Source organism: Pyrgilauda ruficollis, unplaced genomic scaffold, assembly GCF_017590135.1.
Source record: "Pyrgilauda ruficollis isolate IOZ18807 unplaced genomic scaffold, ASM1759013v1 scaffold2, whole genome shotgun sequence".
In the NCBI taxonomy this organism is placed as follows: Eukaryota; Metazoa; Chordata; class Aves; order Passeriformes; family Passeridae; genus Pyrgilauda; species Pyrgilauda ruficollis.
In genome coordinates, this window is record NW_024519206.1 from 28627808 (window position 1) to 28649145 (window position 21338).

General features: G+C 35.1%; 1 protein-coding gene across 1 annotated transcript in view; it reads right to left on the bottom strand.

Annotated features, from left to right (window-relative positions):
• The window catches only part of CNTNAP2 (contactin associated protein 2), a 1012072-nt gene that overhangs the window by 386484 nt on the left and 604250 nt on the right, over window positions 1–21338 (bottom strand). The window contains exon 10 of the mRNA XM_041466404.1: window positions 4785–4956. Within this exon, the coding sequence (XP_041322338.1) occupies window positions 4785–4956 (172 nt within the window). The remainder of the gene's footprint in view (window positions 1–4784; window positions 4957–21338) is intronic.

The following is a 21338-nucleotide window of genomic DNA, read 5'->3' on the forward strand; positions in this document are numbered from 1 at the left end:
GTTTTGCTTCCAGTCAGGACATTGTTATATCATCTGTTCCTCATGCAGAGCATTGCTGGATGATATCTGTCTGTCTGTCTGTCTGTCTGTCTAACCACTGAACTGGCAGAGGGAGGGGAAGAGCAGCAAGGAAGGGCAGAATCCTAAGCCTGTGTATAGATCCAGAAATGAAGAACTTTATTACTATTTGGCATGATGATTTTTAACTCCAAAAGAAATTTTGTCTTGCTGCCAGCTACATTGTGGCCATATTTATGTACCAATATGCTTGCTGTGTTCTGTTATTTGGATGAATTATTTCAAACTTTGATTGGCAATCAAAAAATCCGTTGACAGAATGTGACTGTATGGGATTAAAGCTGGATGCTGGCACTCTGTCATACAGAGTGTATACCCACAGCAGGTAAGTAATAATCACCCAGAAATGTTCTGCTGCACGTATCTGATTACTTAAATTAATCTTTAATGTGAAATTATTCTCAAAAGCTGGCATCTAATTCATCTCACTGTGTTGCAGAGAGAATCACTCTGTTTACAGATTCATAAAACACCAGAAACACATGAAAATTTTTCATTTTCTCCTCCATTTTCTTCACATGTAACACAAATTTTCATCAAAATTGGCTTACATGCTGCATAATTTCCAATGGCAGATTTGACACTGTATTTTGAAATCATTTTAGTAGTGCCTTGTTGTGATTTTGTGATTGAAATCCATGATTCTAGCTATAATAAAGTCAGGAAAGCTTTGGAATTCTCCAAGACTGCTGCAATAAATTAGTTGTAAGTAATAATTCCTGTTCAATATCCTGTGCTTAAATCTGAAAGTACAACAGTACCACCTGGACTGTAACAAAACTTTAGGTTGTTAATGTTAAGAAAAGGAGGTGAAAAGCGACCTGTGCTGTCACAAGCAAGGCAGCATGTGGATCACTCTGACAACAATGCAACTTCCATTGCTAATGCAATTATACGTAATTAAGAGACAGAAATAGAGATGATTTTTTTTTTCTCAGTAGCATTTTAACTATCTATAATTATATATACCTGCATGAAATTACATGCATTTATACTATTTAACTACTGGTAAAAAGAGAATGTTCCTTAGCTTTGGTGTTTCCCTATAATTAGATCTCAGCTTGCAATCTGTGCAATAAAAAAATGCTCATGTGAGGAAAGAAAGACAAAATAAAAATACACTGGTTCAACACTTGTGTCTCCTAAGGACAAGTAGAATACTCTTGCAATCATTATTCTTACATTTTTCAAAACTGCTGGAAATAAAATGCAAAAACCTTTTCCATACCAGGCCAGAGTTTAGCTCAGCAGAACATGGGACTTTGGGAGCAGATACCCTCAGGCGAGTGCAACCTAAAATCTCAACAAACTTTCAGTAACTTTTGTTATGTTCTTACCTTGAAAACTCTCCCCTCCTTACTAACCAATCTGGCTAATGATGAAAAATGCCACCATTTACAACTTCACCTTTTGTCCCCTGAACCAAATGGCTGAAGCCTGCAGTAAGAATAATTCAATGTGACAGCTTATCTTTTTGCCCAGTGGGGGACTTTACTGAAGTTTGGCTATGAATGCAATTTCCATGTGGATGATTATGATGTCTGAAGCCTTTATGATTCAGATCCAAACTAGTTTAAAAAAGCAGGAGGATCCCACTATGACAAGCCACAAGTATTTTCCCCTTTCAAAGGAAGTGATATTGAGTTGATATATAGCACACATGGTACTTGCATTCCTTAAAAGAAAGCCACATAAAAATGTTATGTATGATGTCATATTGTAGCAGAAGGGTTTGTAAACTCTTATCTGCAGATGTTAATGAGACAGCCGTGAAAATGCAGTCAGATCTAAAGCTTGGTTCTGAAACTTCTCAGCCAAAGGGTTTTGTTCTAAAGTGCAAAGTTACTTTCAGGGGAGAACAGGAGAAACAAACTTTCAGGAGAAAACAACAAACTTGATTACATCTCAATCACTGAAAAAATCAAAGCCAACCCTAAGAAACTTTTTTGGACACTATTCTAATTTCATGGGACTATACAACTGCTACTCTGCTTGCAACACAATCTTCCCGTGCTTGGAAAGCATACATGTAAGACATACGGTTTTAACTTTTATGAGCATGATATCAGTGCCCAAGGTGGTAGAAGAGAGAAACAGCCTGAGAATATACTCTCTTATATAAAGAAAATATAAATACATACATATGTAAGCATAGATAAAACACTGTAATTTATGCCAAACTCCATTATGAATACAGATGTCTATATTATATATAATAAACTTAATATATAACATAAAAAAATAGAAAGCATAATAATATTTTCGTATCATAAAATGCCACTATATATAACTTTTATGTGGCACATGGCATTATATGAAATATTTGGATTTATATTGTGTCATAAAAAGAAATGGCTTCTAAATAGTAACTTCTATGAGAACTTAACTTCCAAAATAAGCTGCTCAACATATAGGAAGCCTTAAGTCTTGTATTTCATAAGTGTATCATAAAGCTTTGGTACTAATTAATTTATACTGTAAGTTACTTGTAATTACATTATAATATATTTCAAAACCTTAATTCTGATTAGCTTTGCTATAATAATGGATTTTTTTCTAATAGAAACTGGCATAAATGGGTTCAATCATTGAGATCAATACAAATTGTGGCATAAGCTTAAATTTATCCACTGGAGGAAAAGCAGAGACTTAATTAGCTGTATCTTCATGTGTTTTCTTTCAAGTTAGTTTGCATTTCCAAAACCAAATATTAAAAATAAAACCAAGTCAAACTGACAAATACTGACCACATAAATTCTTTTTAATTTCAGATATGTGTGAGGAGACAGAACAGACTTCATCCCTATGATGCCAGCTTGTCACATGCTCCTTTCATTATGACTTCAACCTTCAACAGGTCCATGAGGAGAATCAATATAAAGTGGCCTGACATGCCAGAGCAACTCTCTGATACAGCCCAAAGCATGTCCTGTGACCTTGAGATTACTGCAGTGGGATACTGGGTCTGGCTGAGATGGAGTCACTAAATTAATCTTTTTCCCAGAACTCCATGGGTGTTGTGCTCCCCAGCTGTAGCTAAACCATGCTGGCACCAGAGCACTCTTTTGGCTGCTGCTGGACAGCGCCTGCGCAGAAGCACCAAGGCTTCTCTGCACTCCCTTCCCCTTAAAGGCCAGGAGGAGGGAGTGGGTAAGAGGCTGGACAAGGACATAGCTGGGGTAGCTGAGCCAGACTGAGACTTTGGAAGCAGGGACTTTGGAAGCAGTTTTCCATGGGAAATTCCATATGGTACAACAGCATGCCCAGCAATAAAACCTCAGGGGATGGAAAAGGCAAGGAGTATGTTTAGTGCTGTGGAACTTCTCTTCCAAAACAACCACTACATGTGCTGAGGTGAGGCTCTGCTTTCCAGGGAGCTGGACATTTGCTTGCTGATGCAAAGCAGTGAAGAAATTTCTCTTTTTGCTTTGTTTATGTGTGCAGCTTTTTCTTTTCTTATGAAATGGTCTTCTTTATCCACCAGTCTTTTTGCCTTTCTCCTGTTTTTCTCCCCATCTCTCAGGACAGGGGAGAGAGCTAAAGGTAGGGACAGTGTTTGGCTGCTGGCCGTGGCCAACCTACCACAACTCATTTAGTGCAAATGGATGTCTACATTTCAGGAAGAGAAGGCATTTTGCAAAACCAAAGCAGTATGTTATATTTTGGGTTTTTAACAGTTGCATCTATGTCTGAGAGGCTCTTAAAATAAAGCAGGAAATTAAAAGAATGCATTTCTTTACCACAACTATGTAGATATTTGTTGATGATATCCAAAATCATTGAGTCAGGAGAATATCTATCATTGGAGATATACAAAGCTCAACTGGTCCTGAGTAACCTGATATTGCTTTGAAGTTGGCTCTACTTTTAGAAGGCGATGTGAGCTCCAGTAGTTGGTTATTACTCAAATTATTCCAGGGTTCTCTGATCCTTGCTTCTTTCAGAGCACTATTTGAAAAAGCCATTTTCAGCTTTCCAGCAGGATTGCAATGGCTTTAATGTAAGGTAATTTTTATAATAAGCCAAGCTGCCTGCATTCAGGAGTTGGGCTACTTGTTCTTTCTGTCTTTCCTGGTATTTTCTTTTATTCACCAATAAAGAAACCATTAATCAGAAGCAATAAAAATGAATACAGGTAAGCAGTTGAAAAGGTAGTGCCAAAGCAAAAGGCTGCCCTAATTTTCAATTACTCTTCTTAGACTGGAAAAAACCCAAACCCAGTAAGCATTACTTTAATTAAGTTTGAGCATTTCTTACATTCACTGATGTGCAAGCATGCGGACCTGCTTTACTTCTCTGAGGAACACAGAGAAGACAGAAGGGGCTGAAGCCAGAAGCCACAACTTCTAGTTGCAAAAAGGTCTCCTAACAGTCATCTAAGATACAGACAAAAAGTGTGAGGAGTTTTCTCTATTCAAGGCAGCCATATTATTGACATATAGGCTGAGCCTGACTTCCAAGAACTTTTCGCCTCCTCCTCTGCTGGTGATGGAGAGGTTTGAGAGTTGCTTTCCACTTCACCTTACACAGTCTACAATTTAAAGCCACCATCTCCATCACCTAAGCATTGGTTGCCACTGCTAAAAAGGTAGCCTTGACATGATCACTGGCAGTGTCAGGACCATCTTTTCTGGATCACTGTATATTTTCAGGATATGAAGGATGTGCCAGTATATTAGAGTATGGGTGATCTCTCCACAGCTTACCTGTCAATAATGGCACACATGTCAATGGTGACGTTGGCAAAGCTTCCCAGCTCTCCTTGCTCCACTGCATGCAAATCCACCAGCTGATCATCCACATGAATACTCTGCATGCATCCTTGGAAAGAATGCTCAAACAGGGAGTGATCTGAGTCATTCATCTGTGCAGGAAACCCTGCAGAGAAGAAAAATAAAGAGCATTATTAACCTCATCTACTATGACTTAAGCCAGGATATTTTCAAAGGAAAAGAAATACCGTTTTCCTAGATGAGGGTAAAACAAAGGCATTGTGGTAAGAAAATATTATAAAGTTATTAATTTACATTACAATGTTATTGATTTAAGTAATTGTCAGCTACCTGAAGTATTTATACAGTACAGCTGATGATTTTTGTCTAAAGGATGGAAGCTTTCTGCTACCCTTTCCTCCAATATTCTCTGCTGCTGCCCCTCATTCCTTCTCTCTCATACAAATATTCTTGGAGTAGGAAAAGGATTTATCTCCTTGCTATATTTTAGAGCTTGCATTCTAATTTCGCTGATTTTTCTGACTGCAAATGCAGCCATGAAGTGAATTACCAGTTCAGCCTTCTCTAGAACTAGGGTTCCAGTCTTTGTCACTGTGTTCATGGGCAAAGAATATTTGTGCTGGAATCTTTATGTAAACTTGAAAATAGTCCCAAAATCTAACATCCTTGATCACTTCTGAGGAATCCGAGGACATTATGTAGTATTTTCATTTTGCTCTGAATACATTCATTTTCTTGTGTGTTTGAAGGTGGTTTACAAAAGATGAGAATGACTTAGCGTCTTGCTCAGGCTAAAAGGCATGGAGACAGAACATATTTTTTTTTGCATTTGTTTAACTGAATGCCCTTCAAAAGTGAACATGTCAATTTAGTTGAGAAAAATGTCCTTGATGACACAGTGGAGAGACTCATTCACTACTTATAAACCTTCAACAATGAGAGGTTTATAAGAAAAATACAATTCATTTAAGATGGGAGCAGGAAGGAAGAGGGAGGAGAGTTTATTGAAAAGAAAAAAGAAAAGAAGGCAAAGAAGGTAAAAATTCTGAAAAATTCATAAAGCTGTTGCAGATTTCACCCAGGTAGACAGTCAGCCATACAGTACTTTTCTGACAAGAGTAAAATATCATACACATTTGCTGTGGTGGCTAAGACAGATTTTACAACTCCCATTCCTTCTCCCACTTTTCTATCCACCTTGCCAATCTCCAATGCCTTATGGCCTCTTCAATAGGATTTGTGGAGACAGGAGAATAGAAGATTATCAAACTGACATTATTTGAACAGTGACAGAAAAAAAGTGATGAACCTAATTTTAAATTTTGTTCCTGGATACAGGAACATGCCACAGAAATAGTTGAATTGGCTGAAAAAGAGGGCAACAAGCAGAAAAACAAGCAACAGGTGCTTGAGTTCAGATGATGCCTAATACAGCACCTATTACTAACATAAGTCTTTGCCAAAATCTAATTAAGATACATTTTAACTAAAAGGCTTTGCCAGAGATTTCATATAATCATGAATACTTTTTAAAATTTTCTAAAGTGATCCCGCCCATAGCTAAATTTGCTTTTGGTAGCTTCTAAATTTCCCTGACTCACTTCAGTAAGCATTCACTTCAGAGTTCACTAGTGGTGGCACAGAATTAATTAGGGATGCTATAGTAATTAAGCTGAGACAATGCTAAAAGTTAGTTCTGATAAGTATTTCAAGAAGCTGGGCTTCTCTTGAGGTTGTATCAGCTCTGGACTAGAATTATGACAATATTACAGGAAGCCATAAACTGCTATGAGACACCTGTATAATAACGTCACACTAACACACATTCGATGGAGAAGGAAAAGCTCCTTGGGAATCCCCCAAATGCCCAACTAGTGCATAATACCTTCATCAGATCAAATGCCACCCCCCCAAAAAAGAACCTAACCAACCAGCCAACCAAAGAAAAAAAAGTGGACTAATCATGGACTGTAGAAATTGTTATTTTGGACAGGCAGAAAAATCAAGGTGTAGGGACATGTCCTATATTGTCTTTCCAGCAGGGTTTTGGCTAGTGACTTCTCTGATGAAAAGAGGACAGGTCTTTCAGAAACCTGCCTCCTACTTCCTTTAAGTTGTTCTGTCTAGTGACTGATTAAACAGATTTATGTGAGGTTTTACAGACAATAGAAGAGACAGACAAAAGTGCAAGTTGGTTCTGTGTTGTTTGGTGGATGCAAGCATAATATTTGTATATTCCTACCAGGCTCTTTCCCCAGTTATATTTAAACAGCTTACTCTTTCAGTATAATTATATGTTTTTGAACTGTCACTGAACCCTAGAACTCCTCCCAAGCAAGAATCCCCAAAATAATGCAAAGCATATTTTCATTTAGAACTTTAGTGCAGTACCAGAGCAGGGTAGGAAACCTGCATATCACCTTCATGTTCAGAGCATGTCCACCATTTCTTTGATTTAAATATTAAATTCAAAGGTTATCAGCACCGGGGTAAGCAGTAATATTTGTGTAAACCCTGCAAAGCCAAGGAAATTATACAGATTTATCTGAATATAATGAAAGATTAGCCACTATCCTACAAACACTAACTGGAAAATAAGATCAAAACTGAGAGCCACAATTCACTGTTCACATCAAAAAGAGAATGAACCAAATATCTAAGTTTAAAATGTATTATTAGATTGAACAATTTGAGACCTTTCCAGAAGTAACCACAGAGGTATTTCAATACGAGATTCTCAGATTCACTGCATCTGAAGTATGCACTATATTACTGCACAGCTTTTATTGCTCTCTGACACATTCTGCAGTTTGCTACTGGTTGAACCTGTGTGCAGAAAAGTGGCAGCTGGGTCCCTCCCTCAGCCACGGTGGAGACCCCATGTCCTTGGGTTTACTGGCTGGAGCAGGAGGGAGTTGTGGGATGGAGTGGCTGGAAGTGGCAGCTGCTCCTAACCTAACTACATAAATCAAGATTTTCTCTATTATCCAAGAGAGTGGTGTACACTGAGTGTTAATCAGCTTAGGATTCTGAATTTTTCTGTATCTATTGGTGGATGAAGACTATAATTTTCCCATGTAAATGTCTTTGTTTGCCTGTCTTGCTGCCATTCCCTTTGCTGTTTCTAGTCATGTAAGAAACTGGAAGAGGTAGGAGTTTTACGCACTAGTACAACACATTTCATAATAAGTCTGTGGGGCTGACTGGGTGTCAAAGCATTTCAGTCATGCTATACTCTAACAGGTAGTTATGCTAAGAGATAATTTCAGAAAATAATTCCTATTCCACAGGGAATGGAAGAATGAATTTTTTCAACTATATGCTTCCCATAAAAAAAGAAGAAAAGCTACTAAATAAGCCTTACCAACATTGTTTTTGAACTACCAGGTATACAGTCTAATATCCATTAATTTTGTTGAGACATGGACATTTTGTTGAGACATGGACAAGATTTTTCTGGTCAGAATCATGTGGGGCAAAGCTTCTGCCTTAAATGCAAACCTCAAAATGACCTAGTACCTTGTGGTTTTAATTCAATACACAAGAAAATGCCTTTCCCTTCCAAATTCCCATTACTGAGACATGATTCACTTCCTCATCCTTCCCACAGTGAATGAAATTTTAAAGAAATTAAGTTCTCTAACTAAAGCTGACAGTAATGCTGACACTAGGAAGGCTAAGTAATGGATGAACAATTTGAACAGCACTTCATTGATCTTCTTGTTGACAAGAAACTATGTACATTTCCAAAACGCACATAAAATTCAATTTGCACAGTCCAAAACAATGTTCATGCTTATGCTTACAAACACATCTCTAAGTCAAGTAGACTTTATTATCCTGTGATTTCTGACATAAAGAATCTGTACATTTCCATTTTATTTTTCATATTTAAAGACCACAAAGGGAGGGATTATACTGCAAATGTCAGACATGGATTAAATCTGAATTTTCCAATGTTCAAGAAAAATTGTTTCCAGGACTTCATTCTGATGTACTAAAACCAGAATAGCCAAATTCTAGATACAGTTCTGGATTTTAGTTCAAACTTTCAAGAAAAATTAGAAAAGCTAGAATTTAAATGAATGCTACTTCTTTTGTTAAGTCACTTTACTATAATAAAATAAACAAATTAAATAAACTGTAATGAGCACAATAAAACATCTAAATAAATAAATAATCTAAATAAATAATCTAATATAATAAAATAATATTAAAAACATATTCCTTTTCCAGTGTCAAGGTCTATTATGTCTCTTTTCGAATCAGCTGAGTAACATTTCACCAAAGGCATTCTTAAAAATGAAGTTGAAGGAAGAATACATTCAGGTCCATGTTATAATAACAGAGGAATGTATATATAGTCAGAACACTTGATGCACTACTCATTGCTGAGATTTGATCTAAGAATGAAATATCATAATAGACTCTGGATGTACAATCAGAGATTATTTTGTACTCCTATATTAAGCACTCAGATTTTCTTTGAAATGTAATGCAAATTCTATTGTAATAAGAAGGCAGTTTTTCTTTATGGTATTATGTTTTCTTCCCCTTTTATGTTATTTGTAAGTTAATGATGGGCCAATGACTGTATACAGATGGCACTTGATATTTTACTTCTTTAATACAATAAATACACTTAGTTTAAAAAACAGTAACTGGTATCTTTGATATCTAACCAGTAATGCATATTATCGTCAACTAGTTGCATGGGTAGCTGGAGGATAATCAATAAAAAACTGACTGATTTCAAGTCTGACAGTGATTTTTGTTGGTAGGGTTTTCAAGAATATGCTCAGGACTTCTGCTATGTAGAACCAGAGAAAGGAAACAAAGCTCTTTATCTGTCAGGATAAATAGCAGCACATTCTCATTGAAGGGTCAAGTAATCAAATTTTATATATATATCAAACAGAGTTAAAAGATGTTTTTCTGATCCACAGAACAGACCCCAAACTCAGTGCTTAGCAATGTACTTAGACTGAAGATACAGCTGATGTTGCACATGTTAATAAATAGGAAAAGACACTGAAAGAAAAGCTTGATCCACCTACCAATCCAGATTCACTGTATTTTATCCCTATTTCAGTCAGATCAGAATGGAGCCTTAAGTCTCAAGGGTATTACAGGCAGGAACTTTGGAAAACTAGAAGAGTCCTACTCCAAGAGCATGAAATAAACCAAACAAAATGCAAATGGGATGAACAGCATGAATTAAAATAGAACATATTTTTTCAATTTCTATAAAGATTTTTTTCTAAATTGTAATTGTCTTTCTGTATTAGGGAATATAAGGACTAAGGATGGAGTTTGCAACTCACATTGGATCCCACATTTAGCAACTGTAAGAACTGTTCTGATAATCACAGAATCATATAATCATGAAAATAAAGATGAAAATAAACATGACTTTAGCATCTTTCATCTTGGTAGAATATAGAAAGACAAACAAGAATAGGTACTACAATTTGTCTCTGTGTGTTAGAAGGTCACCAACTTCTTGAAAAAGTAATTTTCTAATAAATTAATCTTTATTTTGCCCTCATTGTTTTGTTTATGGAAATACAGAAGCTGACAACAAGGCAGTGCATTCTAACCCCAAAAAAATCTAAATTACTAACCTAAGAAGCCCAAATATGACTATACAGAGAGAAAAACAGAGTTGACTAAAGCTAGAGTTTAGAACAAGATGATGATGTGCTTCTAGCACTCCTGGGGCACACACGAGCCTCTTGGTAAAAACAAGCTAGCGTTAATGAAGTCTCTGGTGGACTTCCCAGAATCTTCTCTGTTCATGTCATTTGTAGTATGATGAAAAATTTAACTCAATCTCACAAGAATTGGCAGCACTTTCTACCAGTGGTGTGATTCCTGATATTTTTGTCTCCCTTGGAAATCTGCTCTTCAGCCATACCTATTCTCTGAGAATATTTTATCACCAATTTTATGCTTATTAATTGGAGCCAGGTCTGGAGAAGTATTGACATTTTTCAGTCTCTCTCTACACTATCATTCCTTTACTCCCAGCTGTATTTCCTTGCAAGTTCTTGATACAGATTTTTTAAAAAGAAGCTTCTAAGACCTCTCTACTTGAGGTATGAAGAATACCAATACAGCACCACAGACTTCCTTTATTGTGTGCCAGAGAAATTCTAGGGTTATGTGACCAAGCCGTAGATATAGGTCATGCAGAGCAATAAGAGGTTATCTGAACACGTGATTATACTGGTATTGTTTATAAGTAGTCATCGAAGAAAGAAACAGGCAGATAAGAAAACATCCAAAAGATACTCAGATGATAACAGCTGAGCAACCAGCTGTGAACAGACTGTCTTCAAGCCACAACACAACTTGTACAAATAATATTTTAGAAGATATTAAATGCCTAGGATGACAGCCCAGAAAAAAAAATGGAGGAATACAATTTTGAAAGCACTGACAAAAGCATAAACAAAACCCAGGCATACTGTTTTTGGTAGCAAACAGGAAAATTGCTGACAGTAACAAGGAAGGGTATGACTACAGTATAACTGTCTCTTTTGCCAGCTTTGTTGATTCTGTGCTTCTCTCAGATTGCTGTGGACCTTAGTGTGAACAAAGGAGAGAAGAACTTCTTTCTTCCCTCCTTTCAAGAGAGTTCAAGTTCTTCTTTCAAGAAGAACTGTTTTCAGAGAATTTTCCAAATATCTTGCCACAAAATTAATATTCAAATATGTTTGGGGCTTCCAAATACTGTTGGAAAATAGCAGGCTTGTAACCCATGTTGATGGTAGTGGTACCAGTTCAGTTGGAAATGAACTGCAGTGGTCACTAAAGTATATCTCATCTTAAAGTTTGATATCTCTTTCATTTTCCTTTATTTTTCCATGCCAAAAGAACTCTATTATTATTAAACTTAGGTAACTATAAATATGGTAGCTCTCCTATTTTCAAAGTTGTTTCCTGCAAAATATGTAGACCACGTCATTTCCAAATAAAGAGATTGTCTGGAAGATTGTATCCAAGCACAGATCTGTTCCCAGATCACATAGGAACTGGACTACATGTTAAAAAACCCATGTGCTATATTGTTAGTGGGAGAAAATTTAAATAATCTAGCAGAACACAAGCATGATTTTTATTAATGGGAAATTATTTCAGTCTTAACAAATACCCCAAGACATCTTAAATTGCTGTTTGTTTAAGTGGAAAAACTCTATATGCTAGTTCAAATAATACTAATATGGAAAAGAAATATTTTCTGATAATCCAGAATGCTTTTAGATTCAGAAAATAAACTACCTATTAGTGTTCTTATGTAAAAATGTTTCCTGGAGAAAGACCTGTTGCAAACCAGGTATGATAATAGTCTATTTGAAAATTGCTGCTGCAGACTTTTGTTCTCTCAGAGCCATAAACCTTACAAACACAAGCTTATACCAACAGTCACCAAAATATAAGATGAACCACTACTCGGTGGTAGATGAGAACAAATACAATTATTGCATGAAACTAGTTTTAATGATTTTAGAGATGGAGAAGATGAGCCTATCTCTCCCAGCTTCATGACTGTGAGAAATTTCATGAGTTCTTCCTCTTCATGGTTGTTTCTGAAGTTTTTCTGTTTTTCTGTAGTTTGGATAAAACCATACTTTTGCCCAGGCATTTGAGAGTTAAAACAAAACATTCTTGTCTACCAAGAAAAAAAAAATACAAAATATTACTATCACTTTATGGTAGCATCTAAAAATGGGGGGCATAAAGGTAAAGAACTAGGTAAAATAGCATCAATAATGCACATAGGTGTTAAAATTGATACTTGTCCAAAACACAACAGAAATAGATCAGGTATTTATCTACTCAATGCACAAATAATTTCCAGCTTTTGTTTGACTTGCTGTTCTACTTCCCTTGTGTTCTGTTTTTTTTTTTTTTTTCTTTTTCTCAAAGTCACTCTAATTCCTGCCTGCTTCAACAGAGCTTGAGAGTAGTCAGCCACTAAAGACATAAATAAAGAGTTCTCAGGAAAAGTACAATAAAAAGACAAACAACTAACTTAAAAGAGAAAATTTGGCATATATTTAATCCTTTACTTAGAAAATGGCAGTGAAGAAAATAAATTAGGACACTGAGATAGCAATAAAGTTAATATAAATAACACCATTAAATGGAAGACAAATGGAAAACAGCCCATATTGTTTGAAATAATTCACTTACTATGAGGCCTTTAAGCACAGCTTTATACTTAGTACAAAGCCAATTCTGCTTCCTGGCAGAGTAACATGTAAATAAATTAATAAAACAATTTTTATATATCATCTGAAAAATTAAAACCAATAAAAATGTATTCTGTTGTTTTAAGATGAAGGTTTTATTACATTTATATGTCAGTGTTCATTAATAAAAATTTGCATGCATGGCTGAAAATCTAAAATATGAAAGCAGCAAGAGGTCTGCTTTGGAGTAAACTCAGAAGATATCCTGATATTTCTTTTTAGATAATTCTTCAAATAACTTGCAAATAAGAGTAATGGCAGCAAGTTTCAATTATCACTTACTGACTTGCAGAGAAGAAGAAAGAATGATACTATTACCAGTCTTGGCTAATTTAAGTCAATCTAACACTTTACTGCAATTTCCGTCTCATTTTATAGGATATGATAGAAAATACAGAAAGCCACTTAATGATTAAATTGAAGGAAATTTGTACATTACATTACTCATATAATACATCTATCATAGACTTTCTATTGTATAACAAAGAAAATACATGTACACTATGTTTTGAAAGTTACCGTTACTTTTTTTACTTAGGCCAAAAATACCCGATGTAGAAAAAGAAAATCTAGATATTGCCAGAGATAATTACAGTTTGGGAGATAGAAGCAGCATAAAATACTCTCTCCCTATTTACCGCCTTTAAGAGCTGTAGAGTGTGGATATTGCACAGTTGGCATTAATTTTTTAATCTTATTTGTTGCTGCTACATGAACTTATTTGGTATTTTTATGCACTGCAAAGTAGTAGCTACAATATCACTAACGTGAATTTGCTTCAAATGAAAGTAGTGGTATAGAAGGCATTGAATCAATTCAGCTAACAGATTAACATAATTTACTTCCACCTAAGAGATTTATATTTTAATCAACAATTATTATTTCAGTACAGTTAGCAAAGGTGTCAAAATGAAAGCATTTAGTGATGAGTAGCTAACCACCCAAGCCAAATCCTTTGAGCTCTGGTTTGTATGACCACAGTGTGTCACTTTGAGGTGAACTGCACCAGTTTAGAATTGAGATTTGGTTTAGGTACCTTAGCCACTATTTCTAGTTTCAGGGCATCCACTGGACATTCTCCAGTATTCCCAATTTTCTCAGTGAGCTCCTGTTATCCTGGGTCAACCATAACTACAGAAAGTACCAACCTCCCCAGAGATTTACCAAGATAATAGAATTCTCTTTTGATTACAAAGAATTGCTTGGATCTTGGTTGTTAATAATTTCTGATGTGTATTTAACACTGGAAAAGTGATCAGATTAGAAGTGAATTCAGATATTCAGTGCATCTTAAATGTCTACTCTGACACTTTTGTTAACAGTATCTGACAGCATTTTAATTTACAGAATTAATTTTTCAGACTCCCAAAACTACATTAAGCTTATCAATCAATTTTACATTCTATTTATGTACTTTCACATTCATCTATTTGGTATATCACCCAATAGATGGTCTCTATAGGTCAAATCTAAGGATGTCCATTAAATAGGCCAAGTGGCTTTGAAGAACAACACTGTTGATTCTTAAGGGGAAAACTGAGAAAAACTTTAAAAAAGGGGAATATTTAAAGTCACCATAATAATCTTCACTTTTTTTTTTTTTGGGCTAAGCTTAGATTTTCCTTGATTAATCATATTTTTGTAAACATATTCATATAAAATTATATAATCTAAGTAAGTACATTATGTGGTGTTTAATGAAACTTCTATAAAATGTCACCAAATTAAATGTAAAGGCTGTCCTTATGCTTATTAGAATATTGTACAATAGATATAGAAATTAAATGCAAAATCTTAGCATTGCACACTACAGAACTGATTAACAAGTTTCTGCTCTTCTACATTTTCAGTTCATAATAACCTTAAAGACTTATAATAACTGTAAAGACATATGAATCAAAAGAGTGAAAATTATTCTTTTCTTATCAGTTGCATTTTTTATATGCATTAGAGGAAAGAAAGGAAAGGCAAAGAGAGAAAATTGCATGATCATTCTGACACTTAAAATGTAAACACAGCGATTAGCAGTGATTATTACTCCCTGCTCTTTTTAATAGACTAGCTATGCCATTTTCTTGTATTATGAGATATTTATAAATGTTGTATTCCATTTTATTTAAATGGTATGCTCCGTTCAAAATATAAACTGTTTAAATTACAGACGCAATTGGGCAGAGTGGCTGGTTTAACTTAATAAAGTGTTTAACTCGGTGGTAGAAGAAAACTTTATATCTGTGTTTTTTGTTTTGGGGTTTTTATAGGGGGAGGGGTTATGGCTTTTTTGTGGTGTTTTTTTTTTTTTTTTTTAATTTTGGTTTTTGGCTTTTCCTTTTTGTTTCCTTTTCAGGTGTTCATCATTAGCTAAAGATATTTAGCTTTTTTATCCCTATTTAGAACACAAGTGTACGCAAGTATAGAAATAGATTGCCAGTAAATCGTCTTTCCAAATTTAAAGGAAAATATCAGAGAAACCCTACAATGTAAATACATACATTGCTTCCTTTCTGAATTTGAACTAATTTATCTGTAGCACATAATTTGTAACTATTCCAAGTGAAAAGTTATCAATGCTTAAATGTAAAGTATGTGGAAACCACTCACATAGCAGTGCATATTCAATTTATTATTATAAAGAAATCCATAAAATTAATCAGAATGAACTCTGGGAAAAATAATAACAAGAAAATTTATTTTCTGTTATCTCCATAGTTATTTAAAACTCTTAAGAATGGGAACATTTCACTAAGCAGAAAGAAACAAGAGTGTATTTCTCTCTTACCCCTAGGACTTGAATGTTGGAAAGCACTAATATTCTGTCACATTTTCTTTAACTTTTTTTTTTCTAAATTGCTATTTCTCTCTCTCTCTGAAGGAAAAAAAAATAGAAACTGATTGTTAATCTTGTACAATTAAGAAATTAATGAAAAGTTTCCAGCTGTTGCATTTCTTCTTATGTTGCATTTCTTCTTTCTCAGCTCAAGCAGCCTTTACTCTATTACAAGTCTGCTCACTCAAAAGAAGGAACGTATACAGTACAGAATTTTGGAAAGTACAATACAAAAATTAATTTAACTTCAATATTTTGTCTTTTTTAATAATGATGGAAAAACCATCAGGCAATATGTTTTCGAAGAAATTGAATGAAACATCAAGCTTAAACCACTAAATAATCCTTCTTTTTTCTTCCCAAGAGAAATATCAAGTCCAAAGACACAAAGGAGATTTCTTAAACACCATGGCTGACTGTTCAAAAGCACCGCAGGCACAGCAGCAAAGCCTCATACAGTAGTGACTCAACATAAAGTCAATGAGAGTGTTTTTGAATAGCAAGTTCCAGGACTTAACTGTGATAAATTGCTCTAGCCTTATTAAATCTTCTCTTGAAAGTGCTTTAGGATGCATGATATTGATTGACTGACATGCAAAGGAATTATGTTATTCACTTGAAAGAAAGATTTTTTTTTCTTTTCTTTTCTTGGAAACATACACTGTAAAGTACTCCGGAAAAATAATGTTATTGATATACTGCCTCCACGATGGATTTCCTCCCACTGTAATGCTGAATGACTCCTACCAAAATGACTGCAGCAATGAGTCAAGGCAAGCTATGCAAAGAATATTACAGCTACCCAAGTATAAAAAAAATCTTAACTTTTAAAGATTTTCTTAAGGGATTTGTGGGTTTTATTTTGTTATGTATAAAGAAATCAGAGAAGTTATGATGTATGAAATTAAAAATATTTGTTTTCACTGGGAATTTAACTAAAGTCTTTAGAAGGTATCAGGAAATTACCTTCCATTGTTATGGACACTGGAAGTGTCCTTCTTCAGTGAGACCTCAGAGACCATGAAAATAAAAAATAAAAATTACAGTCATTTATGAAAAATAAAACTATAAAATCACAAACAAATTTCATTTTAGGTGATCCAAATTGCTCTTCAGGAAAAACCAAATTAGGGCAGGTTGCTTAGGGATGTGTACAGTTCACTGTCTATGAAGATGGAGATTTCAGAACTTCTGTGGACAAACTGTATGTATATTAAATCACTCTCATAACTAAGAAATGTGTCCTTGTATTTAATCAGTATCTGTTACCTTTTATTTTCTTATCATGCTCCTCCAAGAAAAGACTGGATCCTTCTTCTCTAAACCCTTGGAGTTTCAGCTCCAGCTGTGCTTTGGCTTTCCCAGTTTCAGCTCTGAGCTATGGGCAATGACTCCATATTCCTCTTGGGTAGCCAATCTCTGCTTCTGCCTGGTGTGTTGTTTCCTTCTTGCATTTGAACTCTTTTGGGTATTCTCTTTTTCCCTATAGCTACTGATAGCTTCTTTTAAACAATACAAGTTATTGAAACAGATGTGTTTAACTGTGCAGAAAGCCCAGAGCTGTATGTATGGCACTAAGCTCCAGCTATTTATGTACAAACACTCTTTATTGTTTCCTGGGAAAGAACAGGAAAATCGATTATAATGTAAATTGCCCTATGGTCCACTCCCTTTGTATTGTGTCCTTTGCTGGCTGTTAGAGTGACACCTCACAGTGTTGCTTTGGTAGATCTTTGTGGAAATTGAAGCAGGGGATGCAAGAACTGTGGATGATATTTTTTGCTCTTGTCTATGAAATACAGGCATTTTGGGGAAGCTCTGAAAAAGATAAGGGATTTGACTCTGGATGAACTCTGCTAAAAGGTATAGCACAGAAGTTACCAGGAGAGTTATGCTGTGTTACACCAGGGTGATTTTGTTGTCATTTGGACCAAAAGGAGTTTTTGCAGAAGAGATAAGGGAAAGAAAAAAACCATAAAAGTTATTACAGGGATACTGGAATTGGATAAACCAGCAAATTAATGCCTTTGGATGAGAAGAGGGACCAAAATATTCCAGAAAGCTATTATACTAAAATAAAATACAGCTGAGAGGGAACTAGGAATTTTACAAGGATATTAAGTATTGCTAACTTGTTCATTGACTGTGCACACCCATCAAATTCATAATTTTGTATTTAGTGAAATAACACTTAAAGATTCACTCGGTTTAGAAAATAGATAGATACCACAAGGATTTTCTCTGATTATGGCTTGGATGGTCTGAATTTGCTAAAAGTGAAAGCCTTCTGAATTTTGTGTCTTAAGTGACCAGAACAGCAAGAATATGCAACCAAACAAGCAAAAAGGGAAACAAAATCATCACTTAGCTCCTCTTGGTAAACTAATAAAGATGCTTAGATAACCTGAACTACACTACTGACTTCAAAAAAAAAAAAAAAAAAAAATTTACATTTGTAGTTTAAGTCCATGATTTCTTTTTCAAGAAATCATATCAGTCAACGTATACAGAAGTTCAATAAAAAAGAATTATTCTCTCAAAAGATTTATCTTATCTTGTTGGTAGCATTATTTTGATCATACAGCTTTAAATAGCAAGGCAACCGAGCAGAGGAGACCCATTGCTACATCCTATCTAACTTTATTATCAACAAATTTTGTCTGTGTTGAGAAGGTGCTAAGAAGTGAAGTCTTTGTAGCACATGTGATTGAAAACTAGCCTCGAACATAATGACTCAAACAATACCTAGATAAATTACCCAGACAGGTGGCAAATGACTATGCATATAATTTCTAAGCTCTGTCACATCACATACCCTGAATTCTAAATTTTTTCTTGCCTCTATTTTGCCTTTTCACTTAAATGTTTTGTAAGGCGAATTTGAAACGCAAGTGAAAAACTGGATATGTAACATTTCCTGGATTCCTGAGAAATAAAAAGAAGTTGTCTCTTATTGTAGTCAGAGATCAGGTGAGAAATGACAACAACCACATAATGCTGATACTTATAGAAACACATTATTTACATTTCACTCTTCATTTTCTCACCACTAGAAATCAATGTGCTTCTGTAGAGTACCAATCACAGCCATGTCCTATTTCTGCATGTCCACATGTGGCATATTTAATTTCCATTCTGGCAATCTGCAGAAGTCAACACTCACAAAACTGTGATTTCTGTGTGTGGGTCATGCTCTGTAAGCAGGAATATTCTGGTAAATTTTGATATTCTCTGTAATCACAAAAGAAAAGAACCATATTAAGTCCAGGTCTAATCTGGGAGACACCCTTGGGAATATATGCTCTCCACTTGCCTTCACATACATGCATGACAGGAGTAAAAAGGAGGGATAAAGTGAGACAAAGCAGGATATTGCTAGAATCAATCAACTGTATGTACAGCAATTATTAGAAGATGATAATTCTCTAAGTTTGATTGTGCAGTACATCTGAGCAAAATGCACCTCCAGAAAGAAATATGATGAACCAATCCTTAGTGTTTAACACTGAAATCCAAGGACACTCTAGCACAGTGAAGACATGTTACCAGAGGTCTTTCTTTAAGACAGCAAGGGCAGAGAAAGGCACTTATAGGAACAGAAAGCCAGAAATTTCTTGACCTGGTATCCAGTTTAGAATGATCAGATTATAATGTTTAAGTGATTTTTCATTTATTGTCAGAGACCTTTCCAATACCCATTTTAGAATAGACAGATGTTCATAACTGGAAAATGCTGAAAATATGTACAAAATTATGGCAGTGTCAGTCTTCAGGAAAGAGAAGAGAGCTTTGTCAGGATGCATTTATATAAGTCATGTCACCTAGATTGCACTGAATTGATCTGATTGGTAATCATAAAAAGCAGCTACTTCTGTAATTTTGATAGACATTGAAGTCTATCAAATAAGGCATTATAGGCAAAATACTGGATAGCAATGATCCCAAATAAAAATCTAATTTACTTATGGGAACAGTAAACATGGTGATATGGATGGAGAGGCACAACCTGCTCATTTGTAAGCCCACCAGAGCTATCAGAGCTACCACTGAAGATTTATAAGCAGAACCTGCTTTTTCACTGCATCACTACATTCTTAACTCATGTTATCATGAGGTAAGGAGTCACACCATTCAATTCTGTCACTTAACTCACAAATATTCTGGTACACACAAAATGAGGAACATTTCGCTGGAGAGTTAGACGTAGATTTTCCACAGACAGCAAAAAATGCATTAAAAGAACAGGATAGCTACTACTTAAGAAAAGAAAAACCCTGGAAAATATAAATATTTAAAAACTACGAAACTTACCTAAACCAACTACCCCAATTTAGTAATGTAAATTTTACCATGTGTTCTGACAAACATAGGTAACTACAGCAAAACCTCAAAAGTATCAAATTTACTACAATATTGCCTTTTCATACCATAATGAAATCAGAATTGTATTTATAGAATACAAGCATCAGCTTTTAGAGAAAAATGAGCAGAGATGTTCCCTACATTTTTTTCCAACTCCACTGCCTTCACAAATATCTGCAAGGCAGAAAAGCTATAGGCAATGTTTACCTTGAGAGTATTCAATCAAATTATTGAATACAGATTTCAATGTCAATACTGCCACCCAAAACATTACTCATATTCCTCTTTTTCACAAGGGCTGCTTTTAAATTCAGTGTCACAGATGTACACCCAATATACATTTGCATATATTTATTGTGTCCCTTCTCTTTTTCATTCTCTATTTCCAGTAAATTAGAAAGAGATTATATTTCTCAATCTTTCAGGGGAAAGATTGGATTTTGGATTTAGCAAGTAGATAATAGGGGAAAGAGATTTATAGTGTTTTAAAATGTTGTTTGACAAATGAATGGAAGAAATCATATGGCAGCTTAGCGGAATTTTCAAGTAATAAATCAAGATTGTGATATGAGATTTGGTGTGTAAATGCTTGATATTTCTAAGTAGAATTGAAAAAGGAGGATTGCTGTATGTTCATCACTTCTATTGCACTAATACTGTGACTCAGGGCTTCTGTTGGTAACCTGCAAGAGCATATTTGGTGGGGTTGTTTGGTGTTACTTTTTTTGGTTTGTTTGGTTTGGGTTTTTGTTTGTTTTTGGTTTGATTTGGGTTTTTTTGATTCTTGATGCATCAATAGTCTTTTGATATGTTTTCACTCTTTTGTAAAGTACTGAATTGCCATAGCAAGACTGAATCTTACACAAGGACGGGCAGTGCTCCCAGAGGTTTTAAATACTTGAGTGACTCCCCTTGACCTGCTCATTTAGCATGCTCATCTAACTGGAGTGGCAGATATTTCTGAAGAGGCTCAAGGTATTACCTTGTGAGTAGGATCCTTTTACCTGGATGCATAGGAAATTTCAAATATAACAGTGGTTCCTGCAGGATTAGACTACTGGTGCTGCCACATGAACTTTT